Source organism: Mauremys mutica, chromosome 1 (genome assembly GCF_020497125.1).
Source record: "Mauremys mutica isolate MM-2020 ecotype Southern chromosome 1, ASM2049712v1, whole genome shotgun sequence".
NCBI lineage: Eukaryota > Metazoa > Chordata > Testudines > Geoemydidae > Mauremys > Mauremys mutica.
Window position 1 is genome coordinate 211,135,847 of NC_059072.1, and position 26,101 is coordinate 211,161,947.

The following is a 26,101-nucleotide window of genomic DNA, read 5'->3' on the forward strand; positions in this document are numbered from 1 at the left end:
CTTTACTGTATATTAGCATTAAGTAATGCCAACACATTAACAAAACAAAAAACATACCCTGTTTTGAAGGTTCTCTATTCCGTAAATGAGGAGGAATGTATCGACCTTCTAAAAAGAAGAAACACTAGTTAGTTTTGTTATAGAACCACATACAAATGTATAAGTAGCAACATCTGTTAAAAATTTGTCTTCACCACCAAAAGTGTCTTTATTCTGAGAAAGATCTGGTTCAACTACCTGCTTCTTAGGGGACTTTTCATGCAAATACACCATCCCAATTAAGGCCCATAGAACCTGCCTCAATTCTAGAGGCTTCAAAAGCAGCCCAAGACAGCGCAGTTATGACACAGGCCTGCGCGCTGTACACTGTTTCACAAGAATGTATTTGTCCACTATGTGCTTTATGCCTCCATAGCAGAGAATTGGCTAGTTCTCCACTTTTCCTTGATCAGTGGAGATGAGCAGCATTTTGGCCAGCTAGATTTGACCCAAACCCTCTGACTTTCAACTTCTGAGACAAAGGGTAGAGCTCAGTTTTAGCATGTTGACACTTCAGGAAGTACTGACCTTACACAATACCATTTTAGAGGACTTTCCCTAGTAAATCCACTGAAATGCTTCTTGCTGGGCCTCCCCAATAGCGACCTTTCAGAAATGACATCTTGTTCCATCTCTCTAGAGAATATTGCTTATTTGGTGGGCTTGAGTATAGTATAGTAAGATGTTCTACTTACCACCCCAGGATGCTCTCTCTCTATAGCACTCCTAGTTTTAAGGAGCAAATAAACTGATGCCAGATAGCTTAGACACTGGCTATAACACTAGAGCAACATCGGTCACATACAGATGCTTTCAGGAGATGTTGAGCTCTCTAAATATCTGAAGACAATCCACCATCCCCTTTCAGAGCACTACTAGAAGCAAAATGATCACTCCTTTGTTCCAAATTTCACTATCTCAGCAGAAAACACCACGATACCCTTGCTTCAAGTGAAATTCTTATACAAGAATCAAATGTGAAATTCATACAATCCAAAGGAAGATTCCCCTACTGACACCACCTATATGAGGGCCTCAGTCCTGTGCTGCAGTAAAGAGCCTCCCAGAAATGTGATTTCCATATGCCAGAAGCAGCAATTCATGTCTTCAAAGCAACACTCCATTAAACTGACTTGGAGTGGAAGTAGACTGGCATCCCAGAACCACTATGAAAAGATGCCTACTGGGGCTGTTTCTTGTCTTGCATAGGCAGATTTAGTTGAGTTGAAGGGCCCCCTCATGCAGCTTAGCTTCTAACTAAATGCCTGCTTCAAAGACTTACCTGGTGGGGAAGACCAGAACTAGTCTCAAACTTGGAGACCAGCTTCTATCAAGTTAAATTATCCTGAAGGATCTGAATAGGTTTTGCTTTTAAACAGGGAAGGAGCATTAACCCATACTACTCATTGATTTAATACATCCCCCTACCCCCTCCAATAGTCAACCCCTTTAGTTTCCCCCCCTTACATTAAGTCATTTTTAATGTAAGGCCCTGAAATGGGTGGTGTTTTTCAAAGCTGTACAGAACAAGCAAGAGCTATATATCAGGGTATAGCCAAAAGAGAAAAGGTACATCAAGTTATATACTTACTTGCTGTGCTTCCACCACTCTGAGAGTCTGAGGAATTCAGGTCTAGACCAGCAAACTACAAAAAAAAAATATATAGCATTCATGTAGTTTATATTAACACACTGCCATCGATTCATATCATGGCATTAAGACATAGCCCAGTAACAATTAAATTTTTGAATGCTTTTATGCTCACAAATGAATGTGCACCACATTCAATGGCTGCTTGGTAACCAGAACCTAGCTCTCAGCACTTGCAATTCAACGGTTAAGATAATCAAATCAAGAACTCTAGTCATTTCCCTCTTATGGTACTAAATTTTCGTTAGGACCATACAAACACACTAGAAAAATGGTCCAAGGATGCTTTCTATAAGGAGTATGATCAAGGTTCCCAATACACAATTTTAAAAAAACATGGTTGTTCCAGAAGTGGAAAGAGTACAGAACAACAGTTTTCAGACACAATAAATAAAGTTTGATTTTTGTGTAAGCATATAAGACAGCTGTCTTCCTTTTACTAAAAAAAGCAGTATGGGGGTAGGAACGCACTGCTTTAGTAACACTTGCTAAATGACTATATGGCGTAAAATCTAGGCCTTAAGGTGTTTTTTTTTTGTTTTTTTTTTTACGATAAAAAGCCAGTAAGTTGACTTGAAAGATTCAAATATATTCAGTGAGTATGCCGCTTTTGATACTGGTACATTATTACATATGTTAATTTAGATATTAATCTGCCTGTATTTGTAGCTTCAATTTCACCTATATTAACACAGAGATGACCTATATTAACACAGAGATGACAAAACCTTGTTATGATTATAAGGCAGGCTGTCATTTGCCAATAGTTGGCACAACTCCAGATTCAACTTGGAGTGGGGTTAGGTAGCCTACTAGTTGTACAAACCAACTACCATTTATAAAAAAATTCCAGGGAATTATAGGGCTAAGATTTTCTCAGAAAGCACCTAACAAACATGTCTACAAGTGGTCTCTGAAACTAGGATTGTGTAAGATGATGGTTTTTGGCAGCATGCCATCTCCACTTACATAAAAAAAGCTAAGTGGAAGAAACCTTCAGTGTGCACACTGTTCTTGATGTCAACTCTAACTTGTATAAGGGGCTGAGGGGAATGCTTCCATTTAGGTAACAGATGTTCAACTCCCACTTAAAAAATAAAATTTGCTAATTTTTGCAATCCTATGAAAACAAAGTACACAGCGTATGCGCTGTTAGTTTCAGAGGCATGGTGTTTAGACTTGCTGCCTACTGACACCACTGTTGTGACAAGGAAGTGTCATTCCAATTCTGGGGAATGGGTCGGGGGGGGGGGGGGAGAAAATAACCAAGCGCAGATTTCTGTCTGATTCGAAGTTTCAATTGTAGCCTTAACACAGCCTGCCATTTTAGGCTAATAATTATTGACGGGGGGAGGGGGTGGTGGTCGCTGCAGCCGCTGTCCTGGCATTTCCTCTCGAAGTAGGTCAGACAGCCGGTCCCTGCTCCGAGGAAACACGTGATCGGTCGCCGGATTAGCGGAGCGGCTGCTCCCTGCAGCATCTGAAATCCCCGCCCGCAGCGCCTGCTGCACCGCCGCACTGAGATGGCTGCCGCAACGGTAAATGCCGGGGGGGAGGGGAGCGGGTTCCCCGTCACAGCGCCGCCCAGCGAGGGCCAGACTCGGGGTAATGGGCGAGCGCGCGGCGCGCAGAGGCAGGACTCGGCTCCCCGGGCTACTTGCCCCGCTTCCTCTCCACGCTCCGGCACGTGGCCAGAGTCCCCTCCCCCCCCCACCCCGCGGCACGGAGACGGGAGACCGGCGGGCCCGCGGCTACACCGGGCTTCCCCCTAGCGCCTCGTTAGCTGCGGCCGCCAGAAGCTCCGCCCGCGGGGCGGCAGCGCGAAGCCGGGTCCGCCCGCGACACTCGCCGGCAGCGGGGGAGCTACGTCCTGGCCCAGCTGCGTCACCGCGGCCCAGGCAGGCAGCAGCGGGCGCGAGAACAAAGGAGTCTCTCCCCCCCCCCCCGCGCGCCCGTCCCGGAGCGCGCGAGACAAAGGCCCGGCCCAGCCCGCCGCCTGCCTCCGTCACACGCACAATGGCCGCCATTGTCCCCGCAGCCGTTCCTCGCAGCCGCCGCCAGGGGTCCGGGGCCTCACACAAAAGCCGGGCTTGGGGCCTGCTCGCCAGGCCGCAGCGACACGCGCAGCCCGGCGGGCAGGAGAAACAGCCACCCCCTCGCCCCGGGATCGAGACCAGCGCGGCGATTAGTCGCCCCACGACGGAAACTGCGCAACAATTAAATGCGCAAGAAGCCGGCGGGCGAGGGGGTTAAACGGGGGGAAAAAAATCGCGACGCCCTCATTGAGAGCCGAGGCCGAGCTCGCAAGGTTCGCGACAATCGTGACTCGATGCTGCTGCTGCTGCTCCCCCCAGCCGCCGCCATCATCGATTATCTCGCGGCCCCGGCGGCCCCTCACCTGCTGGTCTAGACTGAGGGCATTTTCCACCGCCACATGACTCATAACGAGAGATCGTCTCGGGAGGTCGCGCTCCGCGTCTAGAGAGTCGGATTCGCCGGGTCTCGAACTCGCCGCTGCTGCCGCTTGTTCGCGTCGAATCGTTTCGCTTCTCTAACTGAAACCCCCCCGGCTCGGCCCGGCCCTTATATACCCCCGCCCCCTCCCTGCCAGCGCGCTGACTTCAGCACGCAAACTACGCCCCTTCTCCGCTCGATCCCTTCCCCCACCCCTGCAGCAAGGATCTCGCGAGAGAACCGGCAGTTGTGTATTAAGGGAGGGGAGGAATCCAGGAGTATCGCGAGATCTCCGCAGGCTTGTCCCCTCGGTTTTCGACGGGTGAGGCTCCAGAGACGTCGCGCGAGATCTCCTACCATGGGCTTCTATGATCCCAAGTGGAGCCGCTCGGCTTTCCTGGAGGATACCGCGAGATCTCCTCCTGGTTGCCCTCACCCACCTCCGGATTCTAGGAGAAAAAGTTCCCGAAGTCTCGCGAGATATTGTTGCTCTCCCCCCTCCCCGGGACTCAGAGCTCGCGAGAACGCTCAGTCCGTCTTTCTCTCGCGCGGGTACGGAACGTTCGCTCCAGAAAGAGCCGGAATCTAGGTCACGTGGGCGGCCCTGCGCGGACCCGCCGCCATGTTATGAGCTTCGCCGGCGGCGCTGCGCGGAGTCTAATGGGGCGCGGCCCGGCCCCGGCCCGAGCGCGGCGAGCAGCGGTGGGTGCGGGCGAGAAACTGCTCGTGTTACCGGGGCGCGGCGTGACCCGCCCGGCCCGAGTGTGACCTAGAGCGGGAGCCCGGGCAACGGGGGGGGTGACCCCTCCCCGCGGGCTGGTGCCCCGTGGCAGATCCGCGGAGGCCGGCCTGCCCCTCCCGCCCCCGGTGTCGCTGTTCCTTCCCGTTCCGGAAGATCCAGCCTTGGTCTCCCGCTCCCCCATCACCTGGGCTCGGCGGGATCCGGGTTGCTCCGGCCTGGGCTGCGCATCCTGCCTCGTTGCTGCTGCTGCCATCGTCTGCCCAGCACATGGCGCGGAGCCTGGCAGCCCGTGTTGCCTCCATCTCCCCCTTTATCGTCCCATAGCGGCTGCACCTCCAGGCGCCCCTACCCCAGCCAGCCTGTGCCAGCAGGTACCAGGAGTGATGGGCTACACTGAAATGCACCATTTGTTTTTTGAGACACGCACGCTACCCATCGGATCTATTATTTTGCAGCAATGTCAGCTGTGAATTTTGGTTTGGCAGTGATGGCAGCCTTGTCTCACCGCTGCTTCTGCCATAAGGGGAGAAGGGATAACTCAGTGGGTCGAGCATCAGCCTGCTAAACCCAGGGTTGTGAGTTCAATCTTTGAAGGGCTATTTAGGGAACAGGGGTAAAAATCTGCCTGGGGATTGGTCCTCCTTTGAGCAGGGGTTTAGACTAGATGACCTCATGAGGTTCCTTCCAACCCTGAGATTCTATGATAAGCACTGTTCTCACAGTTCCCATCAAAATCCATAATGCCACCACCTTATTCTGAAGATTCAGCTGTGTTGTGATGTCTGCAACACACTGTTGGCTGGGCAGGCAGGCAACTAGCTCTTGTTTATTATGCAAGAGCATGATTGTGTGCAGAAAGTGCAGTAACAGTAAAATAAACTTATGTTTCATCCACCTGCTGTATCATTACAAACCTTGGATCTGGTCCTGTAGATATTAGTAATGTCAGTCACTTGAGTAGTCCCATCAAGGTCAGTTAGACTACTCACTTGTAGGCCAGAGCCCTCAGTTATAAGCTACCAGGAATTGCACTTTTACTACATATTTGTATAGGACTTAACACAACTGGTCACTGATCATGGCCTCTAGGGCCCAGATCCACAAAAGGAATTAGGCACTTAAGTCCAAAAGTTTGGCACTACCAAGTTCCTCAAAAGCTGCTCAGCTGCTGCGTAACATCCCATGGCCCCTAGCTTTTTGCTGTAAAGAAGAGGTCCTCATACTGGGTGGCACAGAATGTATGGGGGGAGGGGAGGCATCAGAAGCTTTACGGGGGGGAAAATTGCACACATTCAGAGCTAGGTGGCTGGAGAGCAGTGGCTGCTGGCCAGGTACCCAGCTCTGAAGGTAGCACCCCCACTAGCAGCAGCAGAGAAATAAGGGTGGGATGGGATTGCCAGCCTTACTTCTGCACTGCTGCTGGCAGTGGTGGCGGCACCTTCAGAGCTAGACATCTGGCCAGCAGCCACCACTCCCTGCTCTGCCTTTAGAGCTGGGTGGCCAGAGAGTGGCAACTGCTGGCTGGGTGCCCGGGGGGGAGGAGGGCATATTCTACTACAGACACAAAGAAGCGGGGGTGGGTGATCAAATAAGTTTGAGAACCACTGTGTTGAGGTCCCCATGGCAACTATGTTTCTGCTGCTGGGCATGTGTGCAACACCTATCTCACACTTAAACCCCAGCAAGCACCTCAAGCCAGGTGAAAATAGGTATTACCCTCCCTATCTTGCCTGCAGGACCTGATCTGGTAGGTGAGCTCTGAGCACATGTACTGGATCATTAGACCATATAAGACTCCAGAGGACTTGGAGCCTCTCTTGTAACCTTTTGTCTAGTTAGTGGTTATAGCTCTCAACCTCAGAGACCTGGGTTCAAAGCCCCTCTCTGATGGACAAAAGGAATTTGAGCAGGGGTCTCTGACCTCCTGAGAGTATAACAGCTTCAACAGGAGAGACTGAAAAAGACACACACACACACAGATCTATCAGAATATCTCATAGCCGTATGGTTAGGACACTCCGGAGAGGTGGGACTGGAGATCTCCTCTTCAAATCCTTTCATCCCAGTAAGCAGAGGGGAAAATGAACCTGGGTCTCCTCCATCTCAAGTGAGTGCTCTAACTTGACCTAGGTTCTTTCACAATGTAGATATACCCTTAGCCACAGATGCCATTGGGGTGAGGAGTGGGAGTGGCACATAGCGCCACATCACCCACTTCACAGGGGCTCTTCTACAAACACAGGAGAGGATTCCCACATCATCCATAAACATAGGTTGACTTACTACTGTTATTTGTACTCTCCAATAACATCTGTGCATCAAAATCCTTTCCTATTCAGATGTGATTTGCAGCCACCTCCTACCTCCAAATTCATAAACAGGCTTCCCCCAATTTTCCCTAAAGTTGAAACCCTACAGTTTGAAGTCCTCTCCTAGGATTAAACTCTGGCAGATTTGGGTACAAGCAAACAACCCTCCAAATGAATTGTACATAGTCCCTTTCACAGACATATAACCAACTATTTAAGGAGCATTCTCTGTTTTTTAAGCAACATATTTACCATTCTTCTGCTTTATTCCTCCATAAAGCTCTCCTAGCTGAATGTGTCTCAACAGAGTTTTTAAAAAAAAAGTATGTCTGTTTTCCTCCACCAGATGTGTCTATTTATGTAATTTAAATATTTGTAGGTGTGTCTCCATCACCAATGATGCCTAAGATTAGTATAAAAATCACTGGTTCTGTATTTTAAAGGAAAACCGTTGGGTACTTTCAAACTCAAATTTAGTGTTTAGAGGGGAAAGGGTTCTAGAAAACCTGTTGTTAACAGAAATGTTTTAATTCATTTTCTTCTACATTTTGTTTGGATTTAAACATCCCCCTACAATGTTTGCCACCCTGACACAGTAGCCTCCCCTGGCACCCACATCCCCACCAAGCCCCAGCCACCTTCACCTAGACACTCTCACAGATTCCAATTCCCCCTGTGCATCCAGATCTCCCCCCCACTCCCATATCTGGACCCCGCCACTGAGCAGCCCACACCAAGACTGCCCCACACAGAACCCTCTCACCCCATACACTAACCTGTCCATACTTGGATCCTGCCAGGCTAGCCCCATACCTGGATTGGGGGGCAGGGCTGGGCATGCGTGCAAGACTCTGTCCCTCTCACTCGCTATCTTGGTGCACCTGGCATGGAGGGGCAGGGGACAGGCTTCAACAGTAGATTTGTTTGATGTGCGCATTGCATGTGCTGAAGAAAACTATAATTACTGGACAGGGTCTGTTTTGTGCTGAGAAAACAGTTTAGACTTATTTTATTGAACAACAACAAAAGGTAGTAGCCCTCCTATCCCAGGAGAACAGGAGCACTGATGTACCTATAGCACATTTCGGGAGGATGCTTTAAGCCGATGGGAGAGAGAAGCTCTCCTGCCAACATAGCGCTGTCTACACAGGGAGGGTTAGCGTCAATATAACTATGTCGCTCAGGGGGTGGATTTTTCACATCCTTGAGTGATGTTTTTATACCTCAGTAAGTGAGTAGTGTAGACCTTCCCAGAGACTCCTGTGACTTCAACGGGAATTAGATCAAGCACCTTGAGAAATGACTCTAAAAACCTATAGCAGGGATATAATTTTCTATTACATTCTATAGGATGATGCAAAACATCTATGGAAAAGTGACTCTGTGACCTTTAAAAGTTTTAATTTAAGTAAAATATTACTCTGTTTTAAATTAGGTCCATCACATTATTTTGCTCTATCTAAAACCAAGAAAAGCTAATGGAAAGGAAAGACGATTGCTTCTACATTAAGATAAATACAGTATTTCTATATTAAGACAATATTTATATAACTCTAAAACCAGGGAGATATGATTCATAGTTAAATGAAAGTGCTTGATTCTGTTTATTTAAGAATTTGTTTTTATGTTAATGTTGATTTTTAAGTGGTAGCTGGTAAACATGGCAAGTAATTAAGTTAAAATTTTAAAAAGGGTGATTATATAATGAACATAAACTATATTTTTGATTTTAAATACATTGTAATTTAACTACCACTAACAATCAGTGAATCCAGAAATTAGACCGATTCATATTATTAAGCCCCTTGCCCCCCCAAATATAGAAGTCAAATTATGCCTATGATCCTCCTTACCCCCACACAGCCAAGCAAGCAGAAAGGAGGTACTACATCCCCTCTAAGGGGAATGAGCATTTGTACTTTCACTATCGCCCAGGTTCCTTGGTGGTGGTGGCTGCTACAAATGGGAGACACAAGGACACCAAGCATTGATCCTGAAAGGCAAAGATTTGAAGAGGCTGGACTTGTTTCGATGCAAACTTCATTCTACAGGTAGTCTGCAACTCAGAATTGCAAACCAACAGGCACTTTCCAACAGGGACTGGTGAGCAGGGCCGGCTTTAGGACGTGCGGGGCCCGATTCTAAAGAGCTGCCGCCGAAATGCTGCTGAAGACAGCGGCAGCTATTGAGCTGCCGCCGAAGCAGCGGCAATTTGGTGGCAGCTCAATCAGTTGCTGCTGTTTTTGGCAGCTCTTTGGCAGAGGGTGCTTCCTCGGCAACAGTTGTCTTCCAGGGCCTTACCTTGCAGGGCCCCTCTTCCGGATGCTGTGGTGCCCGATTCACAGGAATCGGGGGAATTGGCCTAAAGCCGGCCCTGCTCTTGAGCACTATGATTTCACCTACTGGGAGAACATTCTGAAATTTGCAGTATTGGTGGATGAGGGCAAGCTAGTTGCCACAACTGCTATCCAGGACAGTTTGGATGATGTAAATGTGGCCCGGTCTCAAGATCTGCTGAAAAGAAAGGGCAAGGGTTATAGGAAATAACATCCGCCACCCTCTTTTTCAGCATCAGTGTGCTCATCCCATCCAGCAATCTCATTCAAACAGACATTTTGTTTCATTGGTCAAGGGCAGTGTACCAGTTACTCTAGTTCCATCTGTTTCCCACCTTTTGTTTACAAATTACCCACTTCCTATGTGCTTGGAGCGACATAACATTGGATTGGTGGGTCTTAAGGATGGTGGAACTAGGATATGCCCTTCATTCAATTAATTTCTACCCCTCCTTCACACCCCCCTTCACCACTCTCACAAGATCATCCTTCAGCAATAGGTTCAATTGCTTCTTCAGGCAGGAGCCATAGAGAAAGTCCCACTGGGCCTTGGGGGAAAGGCTTCTATTCTCACTAATTCCTTATTCCCAAAGCAAAAGGAGGTTTCAGGCCTATTTTAGATCTAAGAGAGTTGAACAAATTCCTGAAGAAAATAAAATTCCGCATGATTACCCTAGCTTCCATTATTGCCTCTTTTGAACAGGGGGACTGGTATGCTGCCCTCAACTTAAAGGATGCTTACTTCCATGTCACGATTTGACACAACCTTCAAAAGTTTCTCAGATTTGTGGCAGATGAGTCCACTATCAGTTCACATTTGGTCTCTCAGCTGCTCCTCGAGTGTTCACAAAGTGCCTGGCAGTGGTGGCAGCACATCTACAAAAATCAGGAGTTTGTGTGTTCCTGTCCCTGGACTACTGGTTGATGAGAGACTGGTCTGAGGCTCAGGTGTTATCTAGTGTACCCACCATCCTGTCCACATTCAACATCCTGGATCTTCTAGTAAATTGGAGCAAGTCAATCCTAAAACTGGTACAGAAGACAGAGTTCACTGGAGCAGTCTCAGACTCCACAAAGGCCAACACCAAGGCCAAGACTTTGCTACCACAATCCAGATTCTAACCACTACAGGGCTTGGTGCTGCAACTGAAAGCATATCCTCTCAACATGGCAAGCAGCTGCTTCAGTCTGTTGGGTCACATGGCAGCATTGTACCTATGTGATTTAACACACCAGGCTGCATCTCATTAATCTGCATGCATGGCTAGTGTTGGTGTGTGTCCCAAGCAGGGCCGGCTCCAGACCCCAGTGTGCCAAGCGCGCGCGTGGGGCGGCATTTTAACGGGAGGGCGGCAGGCATGACTGTGGCAGGTGCGCTGGTCCCGCGGCTCGTGTGGACCTCCCGCAGGTATGCCTGCGGAAGCTCCACCGTAGGCGCGGGACCAGCGGCACGTCTGCGGGAGGTCCCGCAAAGGCGCGGGACCGGCGCCTGGCAGCGCGAGCGGCGCAGTGCGCCGCCCTGCTTGGGGTGGCGGAATTCGTAGAGCCGCCCCTAGTCCCAAGTCGGTCCCTTCTGACCTTAAAGTCTATGATTCTAAGTCATCATCATTTTGACAAAGTGGTTTAGGTGCCCTTGTCAGTTTTGTCATCTATGGATTGGTGGATGCATCCTCTGAAAGTCTGTGTGGGAATCCCCTTTATCCCCCTGCTGCCAACCCTCACTCTAGTCACAGATGCATCAGCCCTGGGCTGGGGGCTCATATGGGGTCCCTGCAGACTCAAGGTCTCTGGTCATCTCAGGATCTAATGGTTTATGACTAGCCTATTCAGCTTTCCTCCCACATACAGTAGGAAAGAACTTGTTAATTCTAACAGACAACTCTGCGACGATGTTTCACATAGACAGGGAGGAGCACAGTTGGCCCAGTTATGCCAGGAGGCAATTTGCATTACTGCTTACCTTCCAAGGAAGCAGAACACGGTGGTGGATCAACTGACCAAGACCTTCTCTGAACACCACCAGTGGTCTTTATACACAGACATTGCCAGACCCATCTTCCAGCTCTGAGGAACTTCCCAAGCGAACCTGTTTTCAACAAAATCCAACGAAAATGCCATCAGTTTTGTTCCCGGGCGGGTATCATCCCAGGCTGACTGATAAATCCTTTTCTGCTACCCTGGAGCGACCCACTCCTGTATGCCTTCCATCCGATTTCCTGTCTGCTCAGAGTGTTGTTCAAAGTCAAACAAAACCATGTGCGTCTCATCCTTACAGCACTGACGTGGCCCCAAGAACACTGGCACTTGACCCTACTGACCATCTCAGTCAAGCCTCTGCTGTTTCTCTCACTGGAGCCAGACATGATTTCTGAGAATCACGGCTGCCTGCTCCATCCCAACCTGTGAGCCCTCCACCTGACAGTATGGATGTTTCATGGTTAACACCTTTGGAGAAATCCTGTTCTAAGGATGTTCAGAATGTATTTCTGAATAGTAGAAAACCCTCAACTGGGGCACTTACCTGGCTAAATGGAAGTGCTTCTCCATTTGGTCCTGTCAAAAAGTGTATCCTTATACCATGTACCCTTGAACTTCATATTGGACTATCTCCTATGTGTAAAACATCAGAGTTTGGCAATTAACTCTAAGAATACATCTGGCAGCTAGTTCGGCCTGCCATACCTCAGTGGATAATAGGTCCCTTTTTCCCAAACCTGTCATTACCAGATTCCTAAATGGATTAGTCAGATTGTACCCACATGTGCAAGATCCTATACCTCCTTGGGAATCTGAACTTGGTTCTAGCAAAGTTGATGGGACCACATTTGAACCCCTTGCAACTTGTTCTCTGCTCCACCCCTCTAAGAAGGTAGCATTTTTATTTGCCATTACCTCAATCAGAAGGGTGGCGAGTTGAGAGCCTTAGCATCTCCTTATACAGTTTTCCATAAGGATAAAGTTTATCTTCGCCCTCACACAATATTTCACATGACGGTAATCTCTAATCTTCATGTTAACTGGGCAGGCTATTTGCTGATGTTCCATGCATATGGAGATGAGGAGAGACTTCATTCACTGGATGTGAAAAGGGCTTTAACTTTCTACCTAGAGCATACTAAGTCATTTAGATCCTCCATGCAGTTGTTTGTTGTGGACAGAGCTAAGGGCCATCCGGTTTCCACTCAGATAATCTCATCTGGATTATCTGGATCTCTTCATGCATTCGTTTATGCTACTAATTGGCTAATATAACCCCGCCAGCTAGAGTACTGGCAAATTCTACTTGCATCCAGGTATCTTCAGCAGCTTTCTTAGTGCACGTACTGATCATAGACATTTGTGAAGTAGCAACTTGATCATCGGTCCACACTTTTACTTCTCATTATGCCAGTTCCCATCAGTCTAGAGACGATGCCAATTTCAGGCAGGTTGTCCTATAATCACTGTTCAGGTAAGCGCTGAGCCCACCTCCATGTTTGTCGGCTTGTGATCACCAACAGTAGAATGGACATGTGCAAAGACTCAAGAAAAACTGGTTACCTACCTTCCTATAACTGTTGTTCTTTGAGATGTGTTGCACATGTCCATTCCATGATCCGTCCTCTTTCCTCTCTCTGTTGGAGTCTATCCAGTACAAAGGAAGCGAGAAGGGTTCTGGTCAGCCCTGCCCTTTTATACCCGCACACAGTGGTATGTGGTGACAGAGGGTGTTTGAGCCACCCTGATGGGTACGGTTGAGGAAAAGAATTATCTGACAACTGAGCACGAGGCATGCAACTACAGTGGTATGGACACATGCAACACAACTCAAAGAGCAACAGTTACAGAAAGGTAGGTAATCATTTTTTATTAAATACAAAAATGGAACATTTCCAACAGGAGCGAGTGAGAGAAGCCCACCCCAGAATACCTAGTAGCCTGCTGGTTTGGACATTCACCTGAGCTGAGAGAGACCAGGGCTCAAGTGTCTGCTCCAAACAAGCAGTGCTGGGATTTCAATCTGTCTCTCCCATATTCCAGGTGAGCACCCTAGCCACTGGGCTGTTATTGGTCTTGCTGTTTTAGGGGCTGGTTTAGGTTCTCTACTCTAGGAGAGCATTCACAGCTCAGAATCCCAAGCAGAAAAAGGCACCTCCCTCCAGTCTATTGGTCAAGAACCTAAATATCTTTGAGGATTTGGTCCTATGCCCTGCCCCTGTCTTCTGCATTTAATTCCTGGTTAACTTAGCCTAAGTTTGTTGGCTTCTGAGACTTCCTTTCTTGGATGCCTAACTCTGGCCATACAATGCAAGGAGAACCTGGGTGCCTCAGTCAGGGCTGAGAATTCCACCAGGCAGCAGAGCACCTACGGGATTAGATATTGCAGCACTTAAGTACCTTTGTGAATCTAGCCCTTTATGTATAGCCAGTCACTCAGGCTGCAGTCCTGCAAGCTGCTCTGTACATGGGGTCTTCTACCCATGTGGAACTGTCCACAGCATTATAAGTATCAGTTTCCTCTGTTATTTTTATGGGATTTTCACACAGCAACAGGGAAAAAATAAAATAAGAAAATATGATTTTCCAACCACAAAAAGTAGCCGGGGGGTGGGGGGGGGTCAGAAGAAGGGGTAGTTCATGAAGCTACATTTGATTTTGGTTTTTAACTGACTAGATTTAAAGTTGATCGTTTTAAGTGCAATGTAAAAAGTAAATAAATAACATAAATTATTAACATTTTTTTTAAAGTTCTTCCAGTGTGAATAATTGGTTGAGTTTATGGGGCCTTAAACTAAATTCAAAGGCATTTCTCTGTTTATCTGAATCATGATAACATTTGAATGCCATGTCCAATCAACTGCAGAATTTCAGGGAATATTCAAGGCATCATTGGGCAGAATTTTATTGATTTAGGTGAAAATCAGGAAAATGGGAAAAACTGGGGGCACAGGGAGCCCCTGACACCTGGTTAGAGCCATCAGCCTAAACCAGGGTGATCACAGAATCCAGCTGAGGCAGCCATTACCACCTTCCACAGTAACAATACCCCCATCTCAAATATTGACACCCTGAATGACTTATCTCAGAGCCAGAAACAAGAAATAACGGTGGCGTGTGATAAGGTATACAAACTCCCCACCGACAACCAGGGGTTAAGGGGCTGCTCTGGGCTCAGCCTGCCAGACCTGCAAGGCATGCACACACTGAAGGAGAAGATTAAAAAGGGAGCAGAGGAGCCCACTTGTGGGCATACCTGGGAAGAGGACAGACTGTCAACCCTCAGCCCCTGAGCAAAGGACTGACTGAAGGCAGGAACTTCCCAGACAACCACTGCCTGAAGCCCTCCCTGAGGAAGTGAGGGTCAGACTCAACCCTGAGCAGGATTAATTCCCCTCTGTCTCTTATTAATTCAATTTATTTACATTAATTCCCCCTGCTTTTTATTCACAGACAACCCTGGAAGGGGAGAGACTTTTAAGTGACCTGGTCAGAGGGCCAGGTCACAGGAAGAGACATGTTGCTGCAGAAGTGGAGCAGCCACTAGCTGGAGACCTGCAGTGGAGAGAGAGCTGCTATGTCATGCCTGGCCAAAAGGAAGCACCAGGAGTGAGTGGACCCCTTCACAGGGACACACAAAGCCTCTGCTGTAGGGGGAGGGGAACAATGGAAGGGAGTATACAGAGTTCTTGATATGATTTTATGCTTTGTTATGTCTGGATCATCTGCCATATGAGATCTCACTCTGACACAAATTTAATTAACAAACTCCAGCTTCATTGTGGCTGCTTATAACATGGCTTCTTCAGCCTCATAGCTTTGCTACACTTGCAGACATAGAGCACTGGGAGTTAAACCAGCCTTCGGAGATCACAGCAGGGAAAACGCTGCCGTGTGTTTACACTGTCAGCTATAAGCGCATGGGCATGGCCACGTTAGCAGCTCTTGCAATGCCACAAAGAGCAGTGCATTGTGGTAGCTATCCCAGTGTGCAAGTGGCTGCAATGTGCTTTTCAACTGGGGGGGGGGGGGTTGGAGTGTAACAGGGAGCATGTTGTGTGTATGTGGGGGGAGAGACAGTGTGTTTTGGGGGGGCAGAGAGTGTGTCAGCATGCTGCTTTGTAAGTTCAGGCAGCAGCAGACCCCGTCGCACCCCCCAACACACACCCACAAAAGCAGCATTCCACACTAATGGTTTGCTTCGTCCCAAAGCAGATAAGCATGCCGGCTGTCAGAAATGGAGCTTTGAAAGGGGATAGCTGCATGCCTGCAGGCAATTTCAAAACAATAAGAGTGGCCACTTGATTTCAGGGGATTATGGGACATTTCCAGAGGCCAGTCACAGCGCAGTAATGCAACACATCGTCCACACTCATGCCCGGGTGTTTCAGCCGGGGCGCAGCAAGCTTTATACTTCTTGTGGAGGTGGAGTACCAGGAGTGCTCCAGCTGCAGTGTCCAGGCACTCTACGTGCCTTGCCAGTGTGGACACCTCGGGAGTTAGGGCGCCCAGGGCTGTTTTAATGCGCTCTAACTTGCAAGTATAGCCAAGCCCTCAGACAGTTCCCCAGGAGGTGTCGCTTCCAAACGCTTTCCCACAGAAAACAATATGCTGCCTGAAAGGGGCTGCTAGCAGTTTCATATTGTTACATCCCTTGTCTTTAAAAGAAAACCATCTAGCACCCCAGCAATAACTGATAACCTAATCTAATATATTCCTTTCTGATGCTGACTGTTCTTGCAGTTACCGCATTCATCACCTTACAAGTCTGTCTATCTATATACCTGTACAACTTGGAAATCCATCACACAAAATCCCTCAGATGAGCAGGTCTTTTAACAATCTGCCCTCCTCTAGTACAGTGTGATTCACTGGTACTGCCCTGGTGCTGCCTTCCTCCTGTCTGGTCAACCACAGTCTCTAGGCTTGGTGTTGCTGGAGTCTCTATCAAAACACTCTCTTCTTCCTGTTTTTCCTTTGGTAGGCCACTGACACTGTTCTCTACTACAACTCTGGCTCGGGATTCTCCTGCAGTAGAACACTATCATGTGTTGTCTGTATTGTCCTTAGAGGTTTCTTTTGTTTTCTTGAGGTGCCTACACAGTTTCACCTCACTATCTCTCCATTGTCCATGTGGACTTGATGAAATCTCTGTTTTCCTGCTTACACCACTGTAGCTTTGTGCCAGAACTTATCCTGTTTTGTTAATGGTTGTATATGCACTTTGTCACCTGACTCCAGATCTGGCAGATCTGTTGTAGTAAAACACTTGTTTTTTCTGTTGGTTTCTCCATAGTCGCCAAGGGAAGCACCGCAGTACCCAAGCTCTAACAACCTTCTGCTTGTCAGCAAGAATATCTTCGTTCTCTGGCTCATCAGTCTTTGGGCCGGCTACAATTTAGGCCTTGTGAGGGAGTATTCCTTTGATCTAGCAGTGCGAAGTAGGGGTCAGCATCTGCAGTTTTTGCTTTTCTCAACAGTTACTTTAGCAGTTTTTACTGCTGAATCTACTTTGCTGTTGCTTTGAGGATACCCCAGTGAAGATGTTATGTGATCAAAATCCCAGTCATTACTGAACTTCTGGAACTCTTCTGAAACAAATTGTGGTCTGTTATCAGAAAACACGATACCTGGTATCCCATTCCATGCAAAGTGTGCTTTTCTTTTCCATATGACTGTTCTGGATCCTGTGTTTGGTAAATAGTCTATCTCCCAGAAACTGAAAAAAATAGCCTACAATGATCATGTCCTTTGTCCCCAAAAGTAAAACAAATCCACTCCCATCTTCACCAGTGGTCTTTCTGGAACTTTTTGTTGCCACAGGGTCTCTTTTGGTTGACAGTCTTCCCAGGATCTGTATACATCACACTATTCCACGAATATCCATAATTGCTCATTCATTCCTGGCCAGTACAGTAACTCCTCACTTAACGTTGTAGTTATGTTCCTGAAAAATGCGACTTTAAGCAAAATGATGTTAAGCGAATCCAATTTCCCCATAAGAATTAATGTAAACGAGAGGGTTAGGTTCCAGGGAAATTTTTTTCCTCTCTCTCTCTCTCACACACACACACACACACACACTCTCTCTCTCTCTCTCACACACACACACACACTCTCTCTCTTTTAAACAATTTCATACTGGTACACAGTGCTGATGATTGTGAAGCTTGGTTGAGGTAGAGGAGTCAGAGGGTGGGATATTTTCCAGGGAATGCCTTACTGCTAAAATGATGAACTAGCAATTGGCTGAACCCTCGAGATTTAACTCTCACACTCTAAAAGGCAGCAGGAAAGGAGGGAAGGGAGACAGAGACACACACCTTGTGTGTGTGTGAGAGAGAGACTCACATTTTCCCTCTAAGTATGAAGAGTGGGGTCAGAAGTACACTTGTTAATTAGATCAGGAAGCTGAGCCCGGACTGCAGCTGCTGCTGCCTGGAAGCTGTCTCTGTCGTGTATCCCCCCTGCTCTATGGAAGATGGAGTAGCGGGGTGCAGGAGTAGGGGGAGGGGGAGACCCTGACATTAGCCCCCCCTTTTCCTCCCTTCCCCCCCTGCACAGCAAGCAGGAGTCTCGGGGAGCAGCTCCAAGGCAGAGGGCAGGAGCAGCACATGGCAGTGGGGGGAGGGACAGCTGCAATTGCCAACCTGCTGGGCAACTGCTGCACAGGGAACTTAGGGGAGCTGATAGGGGGGCTGCCGGTCCACTCTGGTTCCAAGCCCCTACCAGGCAGCTGCAATGGGCTGCTCTTCCTGCAAACATTGGACAAAGCATGCGGCTGCCAAATGACGTTAGAAGGGAGCATTGCACAACTTTAAACAAGCATGTTCTCTAATAGATCAGCAACGAAACAACATTAACCGGGACAACTTTAAGTGAGGAGTTACTGTATAAAGTCTCTCTGGCTCACTTTAAGCAACCTTCAATTCCCAGATTGTGATGAATGAACTTTGTGTGTAATCTCATTCTTAAGAGCTGCTGAAATAACTGCTCTTTTTCCCTGAAATATAACATAATCTGTACATACATTTTGTCTCTACTGAAAGAATGGTGTTACCTCTTTAAGTACTTGGTCTTTTGTCCCTGGCCATCCTTGTGGGATCATGAGTTTCAATGTCTGCAGCATTCTCTCTTGCTCTGTACCTCTCTGTATATCTCTCAGCCGTTCTTCCAAGATAGGTAGGTACTGTACCATATTTATTTTCTCAGTCTCTACAGATCCTTCCTTACTGGGTTCTGGCAAGTATGTGTGGGCCTCAGATGTGCACCAAAACCAAGTCTCTGCCTGAGCAATACTTGATCTGTATGTTGTACATCTGCGGTCCTATCATCATCTAGTGTAAGCACTTTGCTACACTGAGTAATGGCTTTCTCCAAATGCTTTTGAGAGGTGTATGGTCAGATCATATATCCACGGTGCAACTGTAAGTATATTGGTGATTTTTTTCCATTCCTAAGAGTATGGCTAACAACTCTTTTTCAATTTGAGCATAGCCCTTCTCTGTCACAGACAATGCTGTGCTTGTAATCACAACAGTTTGTCCTCCTTGTAACATGGTAGCCCGACACCAAACTCAGATGTATCACATTGCAGCATCAGGGGTTTCTCTGTATTGTAATATTTCAAAATGAGAGCCTTCCCACTCATCTCTTTTACTTTCTGGAATGCTTGCTTGTGTTGGTCTGTCCATTCCCATAAGGTGTCCTCATGTGTCAGCTGTCTCAGGATTTTGCAGCCCTCAGACAGATGGTTGCAAAGCTTTACTAAATAATTGGCATTGCCAGGAATTTTTTGACTCCTCTAACATTGCTGGGTCTTGGTATTTCTCTATTGCCCTCACTTTCTCTGGGTCTATTTTCAGGCCTTAGGAGGTCAACATATGTCCAGTCTGTGGCATCTTGGTTATGATCAACCTGAGCTTGCTAAGTTCAATTTAATATTCTTTTCTATGTATCACTGTAAAAATTGTAGTAATTTGTAGTCATGAACTTGTTGCGTTTGTTTTGGATTGTCACCTTCTCCCACTATCAGCACATCGTCTGCTATTGTCTGGATTCCCATCAAGTCCTCCAATGCTTGGGTCAGTCTGCTCTGGAATACCCCTCTCTCAGACTGATTCCCACTAGCATCTTTAACCATTGATTGGTATCTCCCAAATGGAGTTGGTTGTAAATAATGTGATTCTTCATCCAGTTCAACATGCCAGAATCTCTTTTTTATAATAATTGGAGATATACCAATCTCTTAGAACTGGAAGGGACCTCAAAAGGTCATCGAGTCCAGCCCCCTGCCTTCATTAGCAGGACCAATTTTTGCCCCAGATCCCTAAGTGGCCCCCTCAAGGATTGAACTCACAACCCTGGGTTTAGCAGGCCAATGCTCAAACCACTGAGCTATCCCTGAGTATATTGCATACTGTAAAAAGTCTCACTTTAGACAGATCTGGTAATATGTCCTCAATTGTTAGCAGAGGGAAATGGTTCCGTTTCAAAGCTTCATTTAAAGGCTTTGGGTCTATGCATATTTTCAGTTTTCCAAATGGTTTTCTTACCACCATGAGACTAATCCAGTCTGTGTTCTTCTCTACAGGCTGTATGATTTCATAGGCTCAGCAGTTCCTCGTTTAATGGCTGTAGTAATGCACTGGGTACTTTTTTCTTTTGGGCAATTTAAATGGCTTCACACTGGTGTCAGTCTCTACTTTATAACAAGCAGCTAACTGTCCATCTCCCTGAAACACACTTGTCTGCTCCCTCTATATCATCTTCTGGGCCCAGGTAATACCATCCAAGGAATCTTCAGTCACCCTGCTATCCACTTTCATTATGTTCTGGAACTATACTTTTATCAGGTTCATGGCTTGCGCATCCTTGCTGCCCAGAAGTGGTACTGCTGTCTCACCATCTATGACCACAAAATCCAGTCTGTATTTCTTTTTGTTCCTTGGATTTCCTAATTAAATTTTACATTTTCCCATGGGCTTTAATGTGGTATGATTGTACATTGTTAACAGCTGGTTAGTCTCTTCCAATCATATGTCTGCATTCACCAGATTGATTGGGATAATGTTACAATTTGCTCCACAATCTAATTGAAATCATATCACTTTCTTTCCAAGTAACATGGATGCATACAACTGTGTCTGGTGCTTACTAGGGTCTCCTTTCACGGTATTTACCCACTGTTCAGTCACCCACATAATGTCCTTGTAGCGAAGCGAGACCCACTAGTGCAGCACCTCCTGCTGGTTGTCCTGGGAATTAGCTTGATTGCAGCTCAGAGCGCTCTCTGCAGGCCAGTGGCTCACCAGCCTCAGGTCCCCATGTCCTTCCCGGACCCCGGTGCCCCTTTACTCAGGGTTCTGCCCCCAGCAGTACCCCGTTACTCTGGGTTTCCCCTCCCAGGGGAACCCCCAACCCTATAAACCCATCTTGTCTCAGTGGCTACTGCCAGTCATTATCTAGCCCCTGCTCACTGGGGCAGACTGCAGTCTGTAATGGCCACTCATCATCGGCAAGGGGGTTAGGACCTGCTGCCTTTGCCTATTCCCAGGGTGTATCTCTGCAGCCCCAGTACCTTTGTAGGCCTTCAACAAGGCCTGCAGCCTGGGGTTTTACCAGGCTGGAGCTCCCCAACTCCTCTTGCCCATACCCAACACTGCTCTGCTTCAGCTATCTCATTTTCAGGCAGCTAGCCCTTCCCACTCCAGGACTAGAATGAGACTCTTCTGTCTCCTGTCTCCACAGCCCTTTTATCCAGGCCAGCTGTGGCCTGATTAAGCCAGCCACACCTGTGGCCAACTACCTCGCCAGCCTCCCTCAGCTGCTCTGAATCCCTTTTACTTTGCAGTGGGGCAGTTGCCCCACTACAGTCTTCATACTCCATGTTGCTCTCTTCAGTTACTCTGTGTGCCTTGGATTTGTGTTTTTTTTCCCTCTGGACATACACATGGCTGCAAAATGATTAAATTTGTCATAGATGTGGCATTTTTTCTCATAAGTCAGACACTTTTTGTTCTATCTCACATGTTTTCTCCCACAGCATTTGCATCTGTCTGTACCGTTGTCATCTACTGATGTTGTATCTGTTTTTTATTTCTCTTATGCACTGTGTGGGCAGTTTCTGCTGCCTGCCTTTCCAGGCTTCTAATCCTCTTTTGTATAGCTCTGCAGCCCTACATATTTCCAAGCTTATCCCCAAAATCAAGTCAGCTTCCCTCAGCAACTGCTCTCAGACTTGCAAGTTTCATCCCACATGCTGTCCAGTCTCTTATCAATGAATCTTTAAGAATTCCAAAATTAGAACTGGCTGCTAGCACTTTTAAATCAATGCTGTACTCATCTATACTCTCTGCAACTGCTTCTTGGGGTTTCAGTGAATATCGAAACAGCCTGTTTTCCTTCTAAGGTGCGTTGAGGTTCGGGAATTTCCATGCACAAAGTCTCACTTATCTTTCTTCCTCTTTCTCTAATAACGGTGATAAAACAGTTTTATTATCACAGCATCCTCTATCTGCCAGAGCTATAACTACATAGAAGTTAAATTCCTCTTTTCAGATCTTCCCTGGCTGAGCTAAATTCTTAGCTTGCAGATTTAATGTCCCTGGAGTGTTCGGACCCTCCATTTTCTGTTATTAGCCTTTTCTCGTAAGACAAACCATGTACTCACAGAAGTATTCTGCCCTCTGCAGTGAAGCACTGAATGTTCTCTTCTGCTGTTTCAGATTTAATTACCACTGCCACTATGTTTTATGCTTTGTGTCTCAATCATTTGCATTTTAAGATCTCACTCTGACACAAGGTTCATTTACATTTATTGTGGCTGCTTACATCATGGCTTCTTCTGCCTCATGGCTTCTCAGACAGTTTCCCAGGAGGTGTTGCTTCCAAACAGTTTCCCCCAGGAAACAGCATGCTGCTGAAAGTGTCTGCTGGCACTTGCATATTGTTACAAAGGGAAAGGGTGGCATATAGAATCCTGGGAATCGGGGGAACACACAGAACTCCTGGCATGGAGGATTCTAGTTGGTGGCAGCTGGGATGGTGTTTTGTGATGTGAACAGATGATCAGTAGCAACAGAACTGAGACAAATAATTTATTTCACATAAGTCACCAGTCTTCAAAAACTCGATTTCAAACCCATTTGTTTTAACAGTTAAGGATAATGAAATCCTGTGGCTCCATGGGTTTCAGCTCACAGAATTTCCATCTTTTGAAAATGTCGCTCTTAATAGTCTGAATCTTTTTATCAAGAGGTGCTTAGTCATCTCAAAAAAAAATTGATGTCAGTTGATACTTAAAAAATAACTTATTTTGACACCACAACACATCTATAACTTCTTTAGACCCATTACGCTGTGAATGGAGGCATCTGTATTGATATAATAGTTGGTTTGTCCCTTTGCAGATTTGAGATATAGTTAAGGTTTCATAAGGGAAGATTTGACAATAACCTATCCTCGTCTCATAATTTTTAAATAGCCTAAAGGTCTCTGATATATGACCATTTGGAACCCTTGTCATCAGGGAGTTATACATAAACCCTTCTTTATACAGAATACTACACACTGCTCTGTTAAAGATTCTTCCTGCGGGAAGAGATGTTGCAACTACCAGGTCAAGAGTTTCTTTTGCCACCACATTACAACTATCAATCTGTGAACCTGTCTGCACTACTGCAGAATTACATAGCAAGAAACCGAGCAGGGACAATAGGAATGTTTATAGCTCCACTTAGGAGCTGTAGAGGGCTGGAGTCTGAAGCTAAGTCCTTGCAGAGCTTTTAAACTCTACAAGAATGAAACTCCTCTTCAGTGCCACACTTGGGTTTTGCCTGCACTTGCATTTTTCCAGGCTATCTCCCACTAGTGCCCTACCACCAATGCAGGTCTACTAATAAAAGCAATGCTGTGTGACCTTGTATAGACAGAGCTCAGGTGCTTTCACCACTGTGCCATCTGGTCCTGCTTTAAGCAGGACTAATTGACATGGTGTTAATGCTTGTGTCAGCCAAGAGCCCATCACACTAGTGCTTTCAACGTTACTAACACCAGTGGAGCTGAAGCATTGTTAACAATGCTGGGAGATTTTTAGAAAATCTTAGTGTGGACAGGGTCTCTGTGAAGAAGTCAATATCCCCTCCCACAGCAGAGAGCTGGAAAAGCTGCAGATCAATTTTCAGGCTATTGTGATGTCATTTTCCTACTCTCTTTCTCTAGTCCTCAAGAGAGTTCTCCATCAAAAAACAGTGACGTCATTGATATTGTTGCTATTTTTAAGGTTAAAAATCAGTAGAATCCCTCAGTCTCTTTTTTAATTACATGGTCTTTATACATAATACAACAATAAAATGTGAAAGCAAAAAAAGTCTAGTGCACCATCAAAGTTGAAATATAGTTTCCATTCTAAACTCTGTTTGTTAATTTGATTTTTATTGCTGCAGAATAGTACACTATACAGGCTCAGAGATTCATTACAAAATACATGGTGGAAAGCTTCACTCTGCATGAATAAATCCACTACAAAATACTGGGAAAGTTTTTTGACTTCTTTTTTTAAAAAACCATTAGGCACAGTAGTCAATGCTTTATTCAGTACCCCCCCCCCCAAAATTGGACAGGAGTGAGAGGAACTGGGAAAAGAGGAGACAGGAGAGGATCAGTGTCACAGGTTTGATCTTAGGATATCCTTTCAAGAAACAGTCTCATTTATAAAGCGTGTGTCAGGGAAGCCGCGGGGAGGGGGGGGTGTTTCTAAAGTCAGTGGAGAACACCATTTTTGTGCAAACTTCAGTCTCAACCCTGCAATTTACAATACATGAGTAGGGCCTACTCATGTGTTGTGAGCTGCAAGCTCAGGGGCTCATGTGCCTTATGTGTGAAATTCACCCGTTGTGCAGAGGCCAGTGCAAGGCCTCCACACCGTGTAAGCCCTGCATAGAGGATGTACAGGGGGCCTGCAGCAGAGTGGTTGCACTCCCCCATTTACTGTGGAGAGGACCTCTCTGCTGGTTCAGCTCCAGTAGACACAGAAGGCCATGAAAGATGACAGCCCGGTGAAGAACCACAGAGGAACCATGTGCATGCAGATCTGGTGTTCAAGACACCCCCTCACTGGTTCTGCTATTCCAACCAGTAGTTTGTCAGAAAGGGGGGAGGGCACTACACCACACAGGGCCATCCTTAGGATTTATGGGGCCCTACGCAGTATTATTAAATTGGTGCCCCTATGCTCGGGCAGCCCGGGTGCGGAGGGGAGGGGCGTGGCAGCAAAGGATAGCGAGACACCCAGCCCGCCTCACAGTGGCGGAGAGTCACAGTTCCCCACAGAGACCCCCCTAGCCTCTTCAACACGCAAAATGGACATTCAGAAAGTACCTAATTAAAAGCACTAAACTTGGGAATAAAAAATGTCAGTCACAGAGTTTTATATATGCCCTGAAGTTTGTCAGACATTGATTTGCAAAAACTTTGGAGTAAGGGCGAGTCAGCTGTCTTGCTGAATACAACATTACATATTATGGAATACATGATGCAGCTCTTCTCTGTTTTACATTTTCTTAATCAGTATTTCTAAGCTGATTTTATATTTTAAATGTACTCTTAAGCCTTCATAAAGTAATCATTCCAGATTACTACATATTTACTTCACTGAAACAAAGACATTATTTTAAATTAATCAGCCATAGAGGTTTAGTATGTTCATAACAATGTTCATTGCTTTTAGAAAAAGGGAACACTAATTTACTGTGTGTGATCTCCATAACACTAGACATGTTTATGACATTTCACCAACTTTAAAAAATATGTTTCTAAAGATTTTAGGCATAACAAAGGATTTTATATCTTACTAAGATACTGATTTATATCTTACTAAGATACCGGAAGACAGAAGCTGTGCCGCTACAGACAGCTGAACATAAAAGGCATGCGCATTTCCGCGGTGGTGGCAATTCAGCCGCAGCTTGTCTTCAGCCAGAAGACGGAAGCTGCGCCACCGCGGACAGCTGAACATAGAAGCTGCCGCCGAATTGCCGCCGAATTGCCGCCTCTGCGGAAACGCCTGTGCTGCCCTAACAGCACACGGACTGCCCCCGCCATCCACAGCGGCAATTCAGCGTGCTGCTTGGGGGCAAAAACACACGGACTGCCGCCCCTTGCAGATTGCTGCCCCTAGCACCTGCTTGGAATGCTGGTGCCTGGAGCCGGCCCTGTTTGGAAGCAAGTGTTTTTTACTATACTAATTAAAATTAAAATGTGTATTTTAGATAAGGGTGGTCTTTTGAAGGATTTATTTAAAAAACTATAGTCAGAAGATCCAAGCATTTAAGGCTAAAGATGATTGTTCATCTAAAAATCTGTGCAGGGATTTTTTAGAGATGTGATTTTATAATCTTCACCAACTCACTACTAAAATATTTTTAAAGCAAATTTTAAACTAAGGTCCTGTGTAGACTAACAAGTTCTGAGTAAATATTACAGTCATGCACAACTGTTTTTGTCAGTAAATTCAGAAACTGACAGATGACAACTGGGGGTTGGCGAATGGCTTCATTATTCCTTGAATGGCTCTTCAACAGTTTCAATGCTG

General features: G+C 46.5%; 1 protein-coding gene across 4 annotated transcripts in view; it reads right to left on the minus strand.

Annotated features, from left to right (window-relative positions):
- Nucleotides 1-4,270, minus strand: part of DDX3X (DEAD-box helicase 3 X-linked) — a 33,495-nt gene extending 29,225 nt beyond the window's left edge. For 2 of the 4 annotated variants that reach the window (XM_045002686.1, XM_045002684.1), the window contains exons 1-3: nucleotides 4,089-4,270; nucleotides 1,631-1,685; nucleotides 58-108 (exon numbers count right to left, since the gene is read on the minus strand). In XM_045002686.1, the coding sequence (XP_044858621.1) occupies nucleotides 58-108; nucleotides 1,631-1,685; nucleotides 4,089-4,133 (151 nt within the window). In that variant the 5' untranslated portion in view covers nucleotides 4,134-4,270. The remainder of the gene's footprint in view (nucleotides 1-57; nucleotides 109-1,630; nucleotides 1,686-4,088) is intronic. The other 2 variants (XM_045002687.1, XM_045002688.1) reach the window with 2 other exon arrangements.
- Nucleotides 4,271-26,101: the final 21,831 nt, after the last annotated feature.